Source organism: Penicillium chermesinum (genome assembly GCF_028974085.1).
Source record: "Penicillium chermesinum strain IBT 19713 chromosome Unknown utg000005l:1.0-4115287.0:1.0-4118363.0, whole genome shotgun sequence".
NCBI classification, from domain to species: Eukaryota; Fungi; Ascomycota; class Eurotiomycetes; order Eurotiales; family Aspergillaceae; genus Penicillium; species Penicillium chermesinum.
The window spans coordinates 4,039,142-4,056,927 of NW_026695315.1; the positions used below are offsets into that span (position 1 = coordinate 4,039,142).

The 17,786-nt window shown below is 51.8% G+C and overlaps 7 protein-coding genes across 7 annotated transcripts; 3 read left to right on the forward strand and 4 right to left on the reverse strand.

Annotated features, from left to right (window-relative positions):
- Positions 1-129: 129 nt before the first annotated feature.
- N7468_007728 (Enoyl-CoA hydratase AKT3-1) lies at positions 130-1,266 on the forward strand (the record flags this gene model as incomplete). Its single annotated transcript, XM_058477024.1, has 4 exons — positions 130-437; positions 500-610; positions 811-1,059; positions 1,122-1,266. The coding sequence occupies 4 exons, from the start codon at positions 130-132 to the stop codon at positions 1,264-1,266; spliced, it is 813 nt and encodes a 270-aa protein (XP_058329914.1).
- Positions 1,267-1,820: 554 nt separating this feature from the next.
- Positions 1,821-2,878, reverse strand: N7468_007729 (FYVE zinc finger domain-containing protein; the record flags this gene model as incomplete). Its single annotated transcript, XM_058477025.1, has 3 exons — positions 1,821-2,219; positions 2,458-2,623; positions 2,652-2,878. The coding sequence occupies 3 exons, from the start codon at positions 2,876-2,878 to the stop codon at positions 1,821-1,823; spliced, it is 792 nt and encodes a 263-aa protein (XP_058329915.1).
- A 1,850-nt stretch (positions 2,879-4,728) lies between these two features.
- On the forward strand, positions 4,729-5,391 carry N7468_007730 (uncharacterized protein; the record flags this gene model as incomplete). Its single annotated transcript, XM_058477026.1, has 3 exons — positions 4,729-4,848; positions 4,887-5,015; positions 5,062-5,391. The coding sequence occupies 3 exons, from the start codon at positions 4,729-4,731 to the stop codon at positions 5,389-5,391; spliced, it is 579 nt and encodes a 192-aa protein (XP_058329916.1).
- Positions 5,392-6,020: 629 nt separating this feature from the next.
- On the reverse strand, positions 6,021-7,481 carry N7468_007731 (glycosyltransferase family 4 protein; the record flags this gene model as incomplete). The annotated part of the gene is made up of 1 exon (XM_058477027.1): positions 6,021-7,481. The coding sequence occupies one exon, from the start codon at positions 7,479-7,481 to the stop codon at positions 6,021-6,023; it is 1,461 nt and encodes a 486-aa protein (XP_058329917.1).
- Positions 7,482-8,295: 814 nt separating this feature from the next.
- N7468_007732 (uncharacterized protein) lies at positions 8,296-10,715 on the reverse strand (the record flags this gene model as incomplete). The annotated part of the gene is made up of 5 exons (XM_058477028.1): positions 8,296-9,608; positions 9,667-9,942; positions 9,997-10,117; positions 10,210-10,350; positions 10,413-10,715. 5 exons carry the CDS (start codon positions 10,713-10,715, stop codon positions 8,296-8,298), a joined length of 2,154 nt encoding a protein of 717 aa, XP_058329918.1.
- Positions 10,716-14,840: 4,125 nt separating this feature from the next.
- Positions 14,841-15,434, forward strand: N7468_007733 (hydrophobin family protein; the record flags this gene model as incomplete). Its single annotated transcript, XM_058477029.1, has 4 exons — positions 14,841-15,023; positions 15,077-15,122; positions 15,176-15,321; positions 15,378-15,434. The coding sequence occupies 4 exons, from the start codon at positions 14,841-14,843 to the stop codon at positions 15,432-15,434; spliced, it is 432 nt and encodes a 143-aa protein (XP_058329919.1).
- A 334-nt stretch (positions 15,435-15,768) lies between these two features.
- N7468_007734 (uncharacterized protein) lies at positions 15,769-17,429 on the reverse strand (the record flags this gene model as incomplete). Its single annotated transcript, XM_058477030.1, has 5 exons — positions 15,769-16,271; positions 16,338-16,432; positions 16,489-16,532; positions 16,600-16,858; positions 16,915-17,429. 5 exons carry the CDS (start codon positions 17,427-17,429, stop codon positions 15,769-15,771), a joined length of 1,416 nt encoding a protein of 471 aa, XP_058329920.1.
- Between the last annotated feature and the right edge of the window lie 357 nt (positions 17,430-17,786).

The window sequence follows — 17,786 nt, forward strand, 5'->3', positions numbered from 1 at the left end:
AACCGAGGTATCCAAGCACTGGATCAGTCATTTGAATGCCCGCGTGGAGGGCATACTACCTGATACATAAATACGGCACCGGGCCATAGCTGATGCCGAGTCTCTGTATCCGACTACCTCTTAGCATAAATGGCATCAACCGACATTCCTACATCTTACGAGACCCTCAATCTCACTCATGTCAAGATATACCACGACCCTCCTGGAGCCCCCGTGGCTACGCCAGTGGTGGTCCTCACGCTGCACCGACCCGAAAGAAACAATGCATTCACCCCACAAATGGCCGACAGCCTCGCCCAGGCCTATCAGATGTTCCACCTCGACCCTCGTGTACGGGTAGTGGTGTTGACAGGAACCGGGAGGCTGTTCTGCGCGGGGTCAGATCTGACCATCGGCTTTGGAGATGGCAAAGGACCGGCCGTGGACTTTCGGGACATGTGAATACTTCCATGCAACAATTCATGTTGAAGAGAAAGGTCGGTGACTGACGATTGATTAGAGGCGGCCGTGTTGCTCTTGCTATGCACCGATGCCACAAGCCCACGATAGCGGCACTTCAAGGGTCGGCCGTGGGCGTGGGCATGACCATGACCCTGCCAGCTGCTATTCGGTAAGTGAGGAAGCCAGGTTTGCTTGTCCTCCTCCGGGAAAGGCACAAAGTGGCACAACAGCGAACGGACGAACCGGGGTTGACAGGATCTAGAATTTGTCACGCAAAGGGCAAGTATGGATTTGTTTTCACCCGACGCGGCTTGACGATCGAGTCGTGTGCCTCGTACTTTCTGCCTCGTCTGATCGGATTCTCGCGAGCCATGTATTTGATCTCCACTGGCGGCACGTACCCTCCACTCCCCAGTATTTTGGTGGCCTCTTCATGGAGACCATCTCGGATGCCGCTCAGGTCCTGCCGCGCGCCCTTGACCTCGCGCATGAGATGGCGACGAACGTGAGCCCGCTGGCATCGTCCATGAGTCGAGCATTGATGTGGGAAGGGCCGGCGTCCCCAGAGGCGGCGCATTTGCTCGAATCACGAGTCTTCCATCATATGATTGGACAGCGGTAAGCGCATTCTCTTGGGACCTTGGATTGACCTGGGACAAAAGATCATTGACACCAGAAAGGGACTATAAAGAAGGGGTCAACTCGTTTCTTGAGAAACGCCAGCCGGAGTTCCAGACGGATCCTAGGCAAGATAGTTCGCCCAACTACCCCTGGTGGTCAACAGTAGATACTGCCTTGGATCCTAGCAAGGGGTCGAAGTTGTGATTGGTGAAACTCCCGGGATGGAAGTGCAGCGGGCCTAACTACTAGTACTAGGGAGCAGAGCTAGACAATGGAAACGAGCATCAAGGTAAGTAAATTCTATAAGATCTATGTGCAGAAGAAAGGGGACTTGAATCAGAACCTGGACTGATGGGGAGATCTAGCAGTGTAGATAGAGACCCTGTCATAGAGACCCTGTCATATTCCTCAAGCCTGCAAATCGACCACCAGTGCTATGAGGGTAGGGAAGAAAAATCGCGATAATGAGAAAGAGGTCATCCCTCGAGACGAATGACGGGGTATCAGAAAAGCAGAAGGCGGTCGACGTATCGGAGCCGCACGCAAAAGCAAAAGACCTCTAACCATGTAAAAGAAAAAGCACAGGCAAACAGAACATGATCCAGGACCCATAATCCATAAACCGTAATCCGAAGGAACTCCATAGCGATGATCGTGAAATCAATAACATGCAAACCAAAGGCGAAACGCGTCAGAAAAGAGAATTAAGAGGCCCTACCCCAGGCCCGCTGAGCATAGTGCCAGAGAACGGGACGCAATTAGAAGGTACTCCAGTTCCAGTCGCGGGGCACACTAGCAGCGACTTCGGTAGGCTGGTCAAGGGTAGGCTGAAGCGTAGCGCGATTTGAGTCCTGGCTACCTTCCAGGTCTTCGGCCTGGGTCTCATCCTCGCCCTTGGAGTTCATGTTGCTCTGGATCTTGTTCAGGCGATCTGTGCGGGTTTCCTCCCATCGCTGGAAGGCACTCCAGCAGAGGTCGCAAGCGCGTGAAGGAACGCCCTCGGGATGGAAACGCGCATCTTGGTCAAGGGGAACGACATGAGGAGTGTGGGAAGAGCAGAAGACGTGGCCACAATGGCGGCAGTGGTGACGGCGAAGGAAGATTCCGAAAGATGAGCGGCAAGTAGGCGAGTCACAGTTTGGAGACGCAGCATCCGCCTGGGGGAAAAAAAAAGTTAGCAATCGTGTCGAGGCTATTATTGTATTTTTGTTTTCCCTTTAAAGTCCCCAGTCCTCGGCCTGTAAGGGAAGATGCGTATGCGCCATATTCACCGAATGGCGTGATTGAACACGACATTCCGAGCGGTCTGTACGCCATCTTGACCCTCGCAGACTTATAAAGTGGGCATCCCCCGAGAGGATTTCAAGAGAGGGTGAAGGACGGGGAGATACTCACTTTCCAGTGATCACGGGTGGGTTGGCCGGTGACTTCCCCCAGCTGCTCGGTTTTCATCCACTCATGCTCTGCGACCTTGCTGACGCCGCTGCTCTTGCTTTCCATGGTGGATCGGCGGCTAATGGGTTCCGTGTCCTCGTTCAGACTGTCCAGGGAACCGTGGACACTGCGCGGAGGGGGTGATGGGGGAGGACTTCTGAGGGCGCTCAGTTGGGCGCAGGGCGGCTGGGACATAGAGCGGGCCCTTGGGAGGACGCAGCTGGCGCGACTGCAGTGGTAGTTGATGCAACGCGGCGGTGTTCAGGCGGGGGGAAGTAGGAGAATTGTTGGAAGGAGTGGTGGTGGTGGAGTTGGTAGGAGACGGGTGACCATAGACGGAGATCTGGTTGCCCGCAGGCGCAGTGACGACGTGAGTAGCCATGAGGTCGGAGGTCGGAGGTCGGAAGATGGTCGGGGAGAGGAAAAGTTGGGGAAACAGGCACAGGGAGAGAGAGATGTTTAAAGGAAGTGGCTAACAGCCATGAGATATTTCGAGGGGCAAAAAAGGTCGGTAGTAAAAGATACACGGTGAATGGCCGAGCAAGTGGAGATCTGAAGGAGCGTTGAGGCTAGAGACCCGGCGAGCCGGACTTGAAAGGGGGCGCTGATCGGGAGGCAAACTTGGCGTTTTTTTTTTTTTTTTTTTTCCCTTCTTATTTTTGTTTGGATTCTTTCTGGAATTTCGGTTTCCTGCCCAGATGGGGTTATGCAGCGTAAATCTACAGGGCAAATAAGATCGGAAGGAGGATAGAGAATAGGCGATTGCCCAGAAGTTTCCCCCCAGCGGGACGGACTCATTTAAAGGGCAAACGGAGTATAGACGCCAAACGATGGAAGTACCAGTACATGGGCTCTTGGTCACGTAAACTTGCGGAAAAGAGCCAATCCTCGCTGCATGATTATCCGCCGAGCATCGGGCCAGCGGGATCTCAGTATAGAACGGACGACACCCGACAGCCTCGCTAGTGCAACACCTTTGCTCCGCAGAACCCCGATCCTTTTCGTTTGGGGTAGTGTCTATTAGTGTCTATTCGTGCATGCAGCGGGGTTTGACCGCTTCTTTTGCCGATCAGCGTTCTTCACGGTCAGATCCCGAGCATGACTTGATGGAGGCGACTGCCATCAACTTACGCCAGGGAACTGACGTACATGATGCCGACTGCGTACGGGGTTGGTCAACCACGAGTTCTGCTACAGTCCTCGACCCAGCAACTGTGCACACGAGGCTCTCCAACTCCAAAAAAGCAGCTCCGGCCGATGTCTCAATTCCAAGGTTCACTAGTGACGCCGGGCCCCCCCATACCCACCCAATCACACTGCGAGTGGCGTTTCTGGCTTATCAGAAGGCTGTGATTGGTGGAAGGCAGTCGCTGAGGCCAATCAGGGGTCGCGTGACTCCCTTGGGGCCCCGCGGAGACGGGCCAGCGCAAACTGCGGATCCACCAATCAGCAGCGACGACTTTCTCAAAGAAGTAATCATCCAGAAGCTCCTTCCTCGAGGCGTTCGCCTCGGTTCCGGCGTTCTAGGCACGGGGCTTCACTCTGAGAATCGAAATAGACACAGCGTATGGAGTATTATGGAGTTACATGTAATCAAATAGACAACCGAGGGTGGTATGTCGTATGTCGTAGCCGATCTCTCTCCCAGGCGACTTGGTCTCCCCGGTTTAGATTTAGACTTTCCATACCGCGGGATTTGGAGATGCATCCCCGTAAACCTAAACCGGTCGCCAAACTTCAGCAGACCTGATATGCTGCGCGCCATTCCCGTCCTTTGCCTCACCGCTTGCAACGGTCTATGTAATGAATGCATCAGCGCTGCTTGTACTTGTACATCCCCCTCCAAAGCCGTGAGCACGAGCCTCATCTCCACTGGCGTATGGGGTTTTGTCAGCATCCCGTTTCTCCTCAATATTCCGCATTCGGAATGTTCCGCCCCCCCCTGGATCTCGATCGCGAGATCTATAGGAGATATGCTGTTTGCGGTCAACAATAAGTATTGAAGCAAAATAGTTCTTGCCCGTGCTGGTAAGGTTGTTCATTCCCCCCTGCGGTTATACTATAGCCAATACCCGTGATGGCATCATGACTATGGGCATCCACCAATAGAAATCTGTTACCCCTCATGTCTTCAGTGTAATGCTAGCTGGTACGTAACTATACCTCGACATCGTTCAAAGTCGAAAAAAACAAACGATGTAAGCATTGAAGTCGGGTTCAGTGCCAAATCGTATGATCGCGAAGTATCTGGACGAGGTGCTTGACCGGCGATTTACGGATCTCTGCGACATCCAGTACCATGCCTTTGCCTTATCGGAAGAGACCGTTCCGCTGGCGCAAGGGTGCAATGCGGTCTGCGTGTTTTGTGAACGATACCCTGGACGTGCCAGCTCCAAGCCCTGCCCAAGGGCGTTCGCGCCGTGCTCCTGCGCGGCGCAGGCTTCAAATCACATCGATCGTGCTTCGGCCGAAAGCCTGGGGTTGTGGCCAACGTCCCCCGCCCTTATTCTCCAGAGGCCGTGGCCGAGTTCGCGGTGGCATTAAACCCGAACAATAAACCGCAAGCTCCATCGCGTGTACAACCGCGTGCGCGAGGGGGAAATTCTAACATCGAGGGCCGGGCATGCCTCTGCATGGCCCGGCGGTGAGGATGCGTCGGGGCTGGCCGGATTGGCGGCACGGATCTTTCACGGCTGCCGGCTGGCATATGATCTGTTCGAGCTGAATCCTATCAATTGGCTGGACGTCTTGCTGCGAGAAGGCCACATTATCAGTTCGCATCGTCCGCTGACCGGTGGCACGCGCCAGATCATCAACCCGACTATGCTCGCATGCAGCCCGGCGGTAGTGCTGGTCATTATCTCGCGAGGAGGATTGACCGACTGCTGGCTGTAGTCCAGCCCCTGCGTGTGTACGGGATGTGTACGAGAAGGGGAGCTTTTGTATAACGATCGCTCCAGGAAGATCGCCGACGAGGACAGCTTGATGCGTCTGATGACTTTTCCGAATGTGTTGATCTTGTGGCCACTAGGGGGGTTTTGGTGAAGCGACTGGTGGAGACTGCCACCGTGACCCTACGAATCTGATCAGATTATGCAGGTGGTCGATCGAGTCTTAAGTCGCTAGTGGCTGAGGGCCACGTTTTGGTGCCTCTTGGCACTGCGCCAGTGCGTCTATAATACGAGCTGCCTGCGGGAATGGCAATGCGTCTCAGGGTTGAACGTTGACACTGTTCGATGTCGGAAATATGGGGCTTTCAGATCTTGTTTTGAATTTTATTCTTGGTGTAGTACTACTAGATATATTGGCTAACTGCAACAGTCCTCTATGTATCACAATTGTGAAAACGAGACTTAGGATGAAAAGGGGGAAAAAGAACCGAAACATTGGATAGATAAAATGTGGGATATCAACTCTTCGTAATTGGATCAACCGACCTGTGCACACACGGAAGGAGAGGAAACTGATTGCCAGAAATAGACAAAAAGAAGAAAAGAAAAGAAAAGCAAGCAAGAAAGGGGGTATCAGTTAGGCAGCGTTCGAGGCTGCTGAAATTGATTCCGTAAACTCTGCAGCATACGAGGAACGAAGCGATGCCCGTGCACGATCAAAGGGACCACTGCAATGAGCCACATCAGATACACGATTCCCATAGCCAGCCACAATCGTATCCTCTCCGAGGCCGAAGCAAAGAATCCAGGCCGAGCCTGCAGGCGGGGGCCATGGGATTCTTGGTCTGTATGGGACAGCGCGGACGCCATTTGCCATGCCGCACGGCGGTTAATCTTCTCCCACGTCGTATCATCGGCATACTCGCGGGCGGCCGCCGCGAGCGCTTTGCGTTGTACCGTGTCTTTCGCAACACGGCGGGTCAAGGCAAGAAACTGCTCAATATCCTTGGGAGGAACGAGGTAGCCTGTCTGGCCATGTCGAATGATATCAGACGGACCACCCTGATCGCGCGCGATCACGGGCAGCCCGCTGGCCATGGCTTCGAGGACCACCAACCCGAAGGTCTCGGTGATCGAGCAATGAAGGAATAGATCCGCCAAGGCATAGGCCCGAGCCAGAGCATCTCCGGTGAGGAACCCGGTAAATACAACGTGATGAGAAACGGAGTCAAACAGCCGCTTCACGCGATTCTCGACCACGGGGTTCCGGTTGCCTCCCACGACTAGCAGCTTGAAGGGAAGCTTGTCCGCAGCCAAACGCACAGCGACTTGGGCCAGGAACTCGAACCCTTTCTCCGGCGCGATTCGACACACGCAGATCAAGATGATTTCCCCGTTGGGAGCAATTGCCCGCCGGAAAGCATCGTCTCGCTTTGTAGGGGTGAACAACGCGGTATCCACGCCGCGCCCGAGAGAGAAGAGTCGATCGGCTGGAGCCCCGGCTCGTTCGAGGTAGTTACGAATCGCCGCGCAGGGGTAGAAGATGGTATGAATTGCGATAGAGCGGAAAAGAAAGCCCTGGACGGTAGCCAGCAGCCAGACCCCGAATTGATCCAGCGGCGACGGGAGCATGATCTCAGAGTAAGCCGATAGATCGGTCTGGAAGTTCAGCAGCACTGGCGGCGGAGACCGTAGCTGGCGAATTTGGAGCAACATCTGGAACCCAAGCGAAGCGGGACTAGCCAAGTAGATCAAGTCCGGTTGAAAGGACTTCCGGTAGATATCCTTGATATGAAAGGGATAGACAACCGTCAGGTCCGGGTTATAGGGAAGAGCGCATCCAGGCAGACGACGCTCCCAATCCGTCATAGGCTGCGCTATATCTCCCTTGAAATGCGGAGCGACCAAGATGAGTTCAGCGCCATTTGCTCGCAGGTATTCGACGAGACTGCGCGTCGTACGGCTGACGCCGTTTACGGGGCCCCATGACTCGGTAGCCAACAGGATCTTCTTGCCTGCCAAGATACTGGGGAACTGATCGCGATCCTGCTTAGGAGCATGGGGATGGCTCGACAGCAGAGGGGCGGTCTCCATGGTGTACAGATAGGAAGAACATGGTGGGCTCTAAAGGAGGCGAGGTGCGCCTTTAATGGGGACCAGGAAAGGGAAATCTTTCAGCAGGAGCTGGACGCACGTGTCCGTGATGAGTCCCTTGCGAGGTTCTACCTGAAGTCTGAAGAAGTCAGAAGGCATGAGGGGGTGGGAAGGATTGAGCGATGGACACCCGCCGCAATGGCCATTCAGGTGGCCGCTCGCCCTCCCGTGCTACAACGGCGGCCAATGGATCGACGACCTGCGAACCACAACAAAGGTCCGATTTAAGCTCTTTGGCTCCAAATCACCCTAATTTCCAGAGAGGCCAGCCGTGAGGGGCGGTTGGTGCAAAAAGTATGACCGCCTGGGTCTGGTCTACGAAAGGGATCACAAGATATCGAGAAGCTTACTAGGCGCCCTACTGTCACAATGACAAGCGTTCCCCCCTCCCTTAAAGCCTCTTCTGGTCAATCTGTTAGTTGGCTTGCAGTCATCGGCGATCGAGGAAACCGTGCTCGGAACCCCATTTTTTACGCATCGGAAATCCCAGACCTGGAATTAGCCCTTGGATCATGAATACCCCGGACGATCTACAGCACTGAGGGTCTATACATATCTGGAGCAGCTATCGAACGAACACTCTTCTTTCTTATATTCATCAAACAAGACAGATACGAACTGATAATAATATGGTAGAGGAAAATAAGTGTTGCCCTTCGATTGATTTTGGTGTCTCGGTGCTGCCTCCAGCCGAGGAAAATCCAAGACTAAATGAAATTATCAATCAACGAACACCGGTTGTTCTCAAACTGCCTTAAGAGAAGACTTTCCCATCGAAAATATCAGCTCGAGAGCCCAAATGGAAAAGGGGGATCTGGTCAACAGGGGCCGAGATATTGACATATTGCCCTCCTTCGAAAGTCTGGTTGGTCCACCAGTGCGTCCATGGCCGAGAACTCTCGCCCCTCGGCTGAGGAAGATAAACAGACCACTCCGTGACATTTGGAAGAGTCACGGGCGCCACAAGAAGCCGTGGCCCGAACATGTACTGCTGCGTGGTGGCATTGATATTGCGCCGAGTCCATTCAGACACACGCGGGTCGGATGTCCCAAAGTCCATATAGAGAGGGCGCATGATCATGCGACCGGTCTGGTGGAATTGCTGGAAGATAGCCTGGAGGTACTTGGCGAGTTGGTATCGCAAATGGATGTAGGACACGAGAGTCGGGGTATTCTCAGCTCCGTAGGACCAGGGCTCATTCGCACACGTATAGGCATCTTGGAAATTACATGCCCGGGAGCCGTGTGTGCGCATGAAAGGCAAGAATGTCGCCCATTGGAACCAGCGGAGATAGAGTTCTCGATACTCGGCAGTGTCGATATTGCCGCTCCACCAAACCGTGGGGTCGACTTGGAACCCCCCGGCGTCCAGGGTCCACCAACCCCAGCCCGTGGCTGCAGCAGAGAGCCCACTGGCGATCTGTTCACTAAGCGTTTCCCATACAGAAGTCGTATCTCCGCTCCAGATCATCGAGCACCAGCGCTGCGACCCAATGTATCCAGAGCGACTGAGAGAGATGTGGTCGCACGGGGCGCCCGTTTTGGTGCCCGTGGTGTTTCGGAAGCCTTCCTCGATAGCCTGCTGATGGGCCCAGGGATACAGCTTTCCGACACTCTTTTGCGTTCCAGCTGCATACAATGCATCCGGAAGAGGGAATGGAATGGACTCCACGTAGGTACTTTGCCCATTATTTTCATATGCCTCGCCAAGAGCACCGCCATCAGCTTGGTCGATCCAGAAATTTTTGATCCCTTTATCGTAGTAGTTCTTCTTGAGGGTGTTCCATAGGAATCGCCGGGCTTCTGGGTTGGTGGCATCGTAATTCCGCACATATGATCCATTCCATGAATCAGTAGTGCCAGGACCAGACCGAGTAGCAGAAAGAAAGCCTTGAGCCATCATGTCGAGGTAGTTGACACTATCATCGCCGACGTCGGGCCATAGCGAGGCCATCATCTCAGCATTGGTGAGATTCTTCACTTGTTGAGCCATGCTTGCCACATCAGGCCAGAGCGCGGGATCCAGCGCCCAGTCCCCTTCGTGGGCCCATGACATGTAATCAATCACTATTGGGTAGAGAATTAGCAACGCTCTGCCCCATGTAGTGCAAGGCACAGGCCATACCGATGAGCGATACCGGAATATTACGTGACTGGAATTCCTTCGCCAGGCTCACGACCTCCGTTTGATTCTCGTACCGGAGTTTGGATTGGATATAACCCAATGACCAGTCGGGAGGAACAGGGGCACGGCCCGTCAAGGCAGAAAGTCGTTGCTGAATAGTGTCATAATCCCCTGGTTTGGATGCCACAATCACATAGTCGACTACTGTCGCAGCATCTGACGTGAACCTATTGCGTAGAGGACCGAACTCCATTCGACCGGTTGACGCCATGTTCCCTGTTCGAGGGCTGAATTAGTCCCATTGCCATGTAATAAGTGACCATGACCTACAGATGAAACTGTATCCTTTATTGCTCATGAATACGGGCGCTGGGATGTGCGAATTGAAGTTTACTAAGTCAATGACCGATCCTTTCTTGTTGATCAAATGGTCTTGTTGTGTGCCGGTACCCTTGTGCACCGAATCGGAGGATTAGTTCTTGAAAGAGAGGCGAGGAGACAAGAGAAGAACAAACACTAAAAAAAGCAGGGAGGGGAGCTCACGTAGACTTGCTCGTCAGGGGTGGTCGAGAATGAGAACTCAGCTTCGAACTCGCTCCCAGGACCACTCCAGGAATAATACCGAGGATTGATCGACTTGAGAGGTGCATATTCATTCGTGAGCAAGGTTTCGGTGCCGTTATCCTCAACCCGGTAAAAAGCGAGGCGATAGCCCCCAGTACTACCTCCCAGCCAGAGGTTCTAACCACGATATTGCCATTCCGCAGCTCTTCTGACTTGTTCCCAATGGATGCCGTATCAAAGCTCATGCCATGGGCCTGGCCATCTTCCGGGCCTTCAAGGGGAGGATCATAAATAAAAGAAATCTCTCGACCCGACGGGGGTCGAAAAGGCCAAGCACGAACTCGGATTCCGTCATATCCGAAAGGCTGAACCAAGATCGTCTCAAACCCATGCTGAATGCGCAAGCCTTTATTTGTGGTTGAGTTCCCTGAACTCGCAGTCGCACTGGCAGCCAAGGTGCCGAGTGCGAACCAAAGAAATCGCATGATGGATTTCTGATTCACAAGAGATCTGCATTGGCGGTAGTAGGCTTGGAGGAGCCAGAGAGGAATTTATGACGAACATGCCTACCCCGAAACCTGAAGACGAAAAGCTAGCCCCGCCCTTAATTTAGGCTGAATCCATTGCACAGGATCCGGAGAGGGCCCCGGAGAATCCTGCAGCCCTGGAGATGTCCCCGCAACTCTGCTTCGACCCCACTTGGCTCTGGAGTAAATATGCCATGGTGTTTCCGGGCTACTATGGTTCTAAAGTGGGGAGATGCGGGTTCCCCCACAAAACTACTTAAAGCGGCCTGAATAGGTAGTTAGTTAATGACCTAGTAACTAATACACCCGCGAAAAAGTCTGTGTGCACTCGGCCCCATTGCCATCACCCTAACAACCACCTCTACACTCTTATTTTTCCTTTGACAGCTCCCCCCGTGCCTCGATCGCTATCGGCCTGGAATGATATTCTAGCAAGATAACACAAAGCTCCATATAGCGAAAGATATACAAGTTTAGTTCAAGAGCATGGGATGTACGTTGAAGATTGGCCTGTAACACTCGCCTGATCTTAACGCTATTAAACCCGTCTGGAATATACTGAAGTGTTAAAATTTTCCTTATGTAGATGGGAAGATCTAAAGAGGATCGGGCCTATTTCAAAGAGTGTATTCATGTTGTATGGGATGCGTTAGACCTGACGAAGATTGATATGTTAATATAAGTATGGGAAGAAGGACGGATAGATTGTAGGCGAACCAGGGCTATTATACGAAATATTCAGAAAGGGGACTCTGTATACAAAACTGATTATTCAGTATATTGAATTTTAGTACGATCCAATCGGGATTGGTGGTGTAGGATATGTAACCAGGAATATACGTAAGTATTTGCCGGGGTAGGTGAAGCGGTATGCACATGGACTTTTGCCCCTTATTCTAATACCGTCAGTCCTCCGCAACACTGTACAGACCATGTTCTGCCGGGGGGTCTGTGGAATACCATTCACTAGCTGTACTTCATCCTACCACAACCTTCCTGGCGAATCACATTGATCATTTCTCAGCCGCCACAGCCATCTCTTTTTCAAATAACTCCCAAGATGGAAACCGTTAATGAAGTACTCGCTCGATCTCCGCCTCGCCTCACCCGCCCTTCACGCAAGCGCAAGCATTCGGCAACCTTGTGAAGGAGCATCCCTGGGCTAATGTTCCATTAGCTGGGTTAAAAGACTACTATATCCCTACATGAAGTGCAGATATGCCCAGGCGCGCCTTATATAGTACATCTTCTAGCTGGGATCTGTGGCAAATCTCATCAATGCAGAGTGGATCTGGAAGTGGTATGCAGAAGTTCCAACTTCTCACTCTATTCTTTTGTGGGATTACAATCGATGGCGTTGAAATCGTCAACTGCCTTGATTATACAGTCTATAAGGCAATATTCGAAGTTATGTGGCGTGGACGCCCAGCTGTTGCGAAGTGCTGAGCAGAAGAAGGATCTCAAAGGTGGGAATATATGCCTCTATGATTGTAGAGGCTTGAACTAATACAAGACAGTTATCTCAATGAACAGCTGACTTATGAGAGATGCGAAGCTACCTAAACCAGAGAGGCTTGTTTATTCCCGAAGCTCTATATAGGTTGAAAAATTTGCTGCTTATCTATTTTTCTGTTTGGGGGAATAGTAGCCCTTGGAAAGAAGAAGGATGTTTGGCAAGATGGGGTTTGGGAGACTTTATTCGATGATACCAAAAGCGAAGTCTATAGCCAAGTATCCTAGAATGCAAGATTGCCATCGAGTAGACCCCAATCTCATTGTGTAGATGTAAAGATGGTTAAAATTCTGTATGATGGTAGCGGAAGTAAACTAAGTGCCGCTGTACTTGACTTAGAGCAACTTCAGTACCTATATGAAGGTATTGTGTTCATAAGGCCCGTCGAAATGATAAAGATATCTGGGGCTGAGATGTTCGAGAGTTATACAATGAGTTGAGTCTGCTAGAGCTACTTGCTTTGAGTACAGCGCCTTACGCTTACCCGGAGTTTAACTCATTATCAGCTATCTATTATTTGCATGACTGTGTGTGGGAGCTCCTAGAATTGTTACCTATCATATTATGTGGAAATTTTGTATTACTATGTCCGCTCTGTATTTCATTTCAATGGACTCGGTAGAAACTTGGAGAAAGAATTATTATTGTTAGGGTGACAACACAACCCCCTTCAGCTATTGCCCCTGTAGTACTATTTAGGAAATATTTATGCCCGATGATGCCTGAGTATCATGTGTAAAGGCCCTGCTCAAGTTAATCTATTCCAGAGAGATGCATCTTGGCATGTTGCCTGCGGCTTTGTCACTGTGCAGTCATCGCATGGATGTGCCTTGTGACATCCAGGACAGTCAAGGCAGGGCCAATAACCGGATCAATGCTTTGTGTTGCTTATTTGTTCGGGCTGGGTCTCACGGGGAATTTTTGCCAGGCGTGCGTAGATCAACAGTTCCACCAGCGGCGCGACATAGGATTGGTGGAGGATTTCAGGTTCGATCGAGGATGCAAGGGACAAGTCGGAGTTGAGCCGAACAAATCGTCAGTCTTCCCCGGACGTTAGCAAATTCCTTACTGAAGTCCGTAGATGCCATGAGTTGCGTTCTATCGGAGTCCTGTTCTTTGTGTGGTGACCCACTTCGTCTTGGTCGAAGCTCCTGGCCTCTTGGAAATGATTGCTCCACAATCAATGCGGTATACGATATTGACTCCATGACGATGGCAGCATAAGGAATGATCAAGGGGCCCCTTGGGGTGCAATTCAAATTATTCAAGTGATGAATAGTCACTCTGATTGAGCTCGGGCTCGTCTTCCACATCATGCGTAGACGAAGAGCCCTTTCTAAGAGACCTAGACCAGGCTTCTTCCATTATTTTGATTTTCTTGCGCTTACTGTCGCGAATGGCCTTGGGTGTGTTGATCTGGACGAAACAAAAAGCACCGTGCACTAGAATCAGCAGAGGCCTAGGATGAGGGACTGGAAAGGGCAAAGATAGGAGTGACATGCACTAAAACCCAGGTCTATCAAGGACTATGGTCTCTCCCCTTCCCATTCCTTGAGGCACCATGAGGGGAGCCCCTGGCAACCCCATTCGAACAAACTTGGAGTTGAAAGACGCAAATATCACCAACTGGAAAATGAATCCTTATCATTCACTGTCCTTAGAAAGAGAACTGAATGTCCATTTTGGCGCGTTCTATATGCTCTGCAGGTGCCATGGCAGAGTAGCTGGACTTGCGCAGAAGCCCGACGATTCCTTCCCAATGCACTGTGAGCTGTCCTACCACCCATCTTGATCGCCATATACGTGGCTGGGGCGATTTGTATATTCACAAACCTGTAGCTGAATCACCCCCGATATGTGACGAGGTGCATCTTTCATGCGTATTTAGTGATTTCTTTTGCCTTGTATGCGATCAAGATGAAAAAAAAAGACTTGGATCGTGTAACATGCCCGTGAACTAGCATCCCCGAAATGGCAAGCGTCGCCAGCGCCAGCGTGTGCAGGGCCTCGTGGCGGCAGCCTCGTGCATTCTCCTGCATTGGAGCTGAGTTGATTGATCCAAAATCCCCATTTTGAAAGGACGGGGTCGACGATCCCAATATCCACAGAGCATGAACACCCTGGGCGCCATTGTGTAACCAAAGCTTCCCCAGCGCCAAAACTCGGGGTGATCGGCAGGAGAATTCGTGTCAAACAGAACCTTTGGCAATAATATGCAGGCAGGAAGAAGCAATTATCTACCGCATCCACAAACACGAAGATCAACCAAGCTATTGATGATTGCGACCGTATGTAGAACCACACCTTCTATACAAACTTGGATTTGAGAAGAAGAGCAAAGAAAAAGAAAAAAAGACGACCGAGTTCGTGCAGAGCTGGGAGGGCCCAGAAGCGTCTGCCCCGGCTTGATAGGTGACCTTGATAGGTGACCGAGGCACAATCGAGGGTATAAAAGCCTCAACATTTCCACTGCATCGATCTAGCATCGCAAGCTTCACTCTCAAGGCCAAAAGACGGAAATCCCCTTTCTCACAGCATTAGCCATTTGCAACCTTTCCCAACTATCCACAATGAAATTCTTCGCTGCCACTATCTTCTTCGCGGCCACTGCGGCCGCCCTGCCAGGAGGGGCCAAGGACGACAGCCAGAAGCAGCTCGGTCAGCTCCTCGGCCAGACCCAAAACAAGTGTGGCCAGAACCTCCAGGTCAAGTGCTGCAACCGTTCCAACAAATCGGGCGATTCCACTAGCATCGTATGCAACAGTTTCTTTCCCTACTTCTCTGTTCTTTCTGACGTTTTCAACAGGCCAAGGGAATCCTTTCTGGGCTTGTCCCCAACGCTGGAGCTGGAGGTAAGTCTGAATTCGGAGTACTATATGAAGGAAGCTAAAACGGAATGAAATAGGTGACTTCGGTCTGTTTGGCGAGTGCAGCGATGTCCCCATCGATGTCCCTGCTGCCATCCTCGGTGGCAGTGGAGCCATCACTGAGGCTCTATCGCAAAAGTGCAAGCAAAACGTTGCTTGCTGCCAGGACACCAGCTCCGAAGCGGTAGGTGTCTTTGTTCCTCCTTTCCAATACGAATCCTTAAGCTCACAGATTCCCAGAATGGAAACCTCGTTGGCGTCGCCATCCCTTGTGTTTCATTCGGCTCGCTTCTCTAAGCGCCCAGGACCCTGCATCTGCTATGGTGTCAAGCATACAAACAGTGCATGGCTCAAGACAAAGGGGTTTTCCAGTCCACCTGGGGTGCCTATTCCATGGACTATGTCACTCGCTTACCTTTTATTTATCATACCATCTAAATACTTAGCTTCATTGTAATACAATACGACATGGATTTCTCCAATTCTGTCTTCATACATTTCACTTAGGAATGGGGGTCCTTCAAATTGCGGATCGTAAGTTCATAAATACGATTCAATCTAGAATGAGATTCTCTAGCTTTTGACCTTGTTATATATAATGTAAAGATTCCAATATTGACTCGAAGGCCCTTTATACTTTCTTTTCCTGGGGCTCCAGGGAGGGGTTGTCGATACCCCATTCGATGTTGGTGTAGCCATGAGATTCCAAATAATCTTTCCACTCCTGGTCCCCGTGGTCAAGCACCTTGCTGCTATCCTGAAGCACAAACCATGCTAGGAGGGCCCCTAACACGGCGAAGCCCGACCCAATCAAGAACACTGCTTGCGTGCCACGGCTCTCATCATCACCCCAGCTGGCCAAGATTGGTTTGAAGACCTGTGTCCCAATGGCAGCCCCGGCCTTGCTCCATGCGGCCGCAAAGCCAACCGCGTGTCCACGAACTGCGGTGGGGAAATTCTCACTCGCCGTCAATACGATGGTAGACCCCGGCCCAACTTCTCCCAAAGTCAGAAAAATTCCATAGAGGACGATGAAGAGCGGAAGATTCGTTTGAATGGGGCCAAGTGCTCCCCCTAGGACAAATCCAAGGATCGCTTGTAGCAGGAAGCCCAGTGCCATCGTGCGGCGGCGACCTATTTTGTCAGACAAGAAACCCCCGATGAAGGCCCCTGGGATATAGAAACAATTGATTAATGTACCCCAAGCCATGGTAAGAGCAAGAGACGAGGAAGGATTTACCCGCCCGACAATGGTCGAGGAAAAGAGGCCGAATGGGTACGAGATATAGTTATAGCTTTAGATCGTCAGCAACCAGAATGCCTGTCAACAATCCCCACAGCATGAACTTACATGAACCACGAGCCACAAGAGCCAAGCAATGGACGCCAGTATTTCTTGAGGACAAGCAAATCAGGGGATGCGCTGCTTCCTCATCGAGCTTTTCTGATATGCCGTACTCACCACCATTCGGTAACGGAACCAAAAGATGGAAAGGGGAGCGATGGCTCCCATGGCGAGCGATACTCGCCAGACTGCTTCGTAGTGGCGAACCTGTTGATGAAAGCACAGCAGCAGAAGCAACGGTACAAGGGCACCGAAAGCAAACCCTAGGGAAGCCGACAGGTCTCCAATCATAGCGAAGATGAATCCTCGTCTCTTGCGCGTCCCGGGCACTTCGTCTGTTGCTTCGGCTGCACCTGCGCCTGCAACAGGATATTCGCTGGTTATAATTTAGCTCAAGAGCTCCCCGATAAAGAGACACAGGACGGCACTCACCCTCCAGCGCCAACGCCAGCAATTCCGCGGGCGACAATCAGCATCCAGAACATCCCATCTTCGTTGACCCCACTGGCACCGGCACTCAAGGCAATGCCCAGCACCAGAATGGTGGTCGTCAGCACCGCCCCGGTCTTGCGACCGAGTTTATCGGAAATATAGCCAAACCCAAGCATACCAATAATCATGCCGACCATAAACGCGTTTGACAGGCGGGAGGCCACCGCGGTGGTCAAAGTATCGGGGTAGATGACTTGCATGAGGAGCTCGATATTCCCAATGATCGAAGCGTTGAATCCATCTGATCCAATTGCAAGACCGCTGAAGACGACCATCATGACCATGGACAGGCGCGAGTAGCCCCTTGCGATCCCATCTTGTTCTCCTCTGGCAACCTCGTCAGACTCTATGATCGTCCCCGCCTTCTTCTGCTCCTCCGGTGTCTCCTGTCTTTCCTGAGGCGGAAAATCGGACCCCTGGCGGTCGTGCGACTTGGGCGAGATGGATTCATTCATTGCTGCTGAAGCTTAAGGCTCAACATGGTCTTCGCTTGATCGCGCCCGTGCAGCCCTTTTATACAAGTCCATTGGGCGGCCTGGACATGCACGGGCGCACAATCCCAGGACAACATGATTCGACAGAGATTGTCGCTGGCAATGGCTTCACCCAGTCGGCTGCTAATGCGGGGTCAAAATCCTTGCCGACGCCAAATTAGCTTGCAGCGTAAGTTTGACGCTAAGGCGCGGTTGGAAATGCGGAAGCGCAGTGAAGGAAGGTCAGAACGAGGCTGATAAGCTTCGTCGCTTAGACTGCCTCGCTTCCAAACTCTGTGTTCTCGGAGACTCTCTTTTCCCCTCCTAAGCTTATCGGGA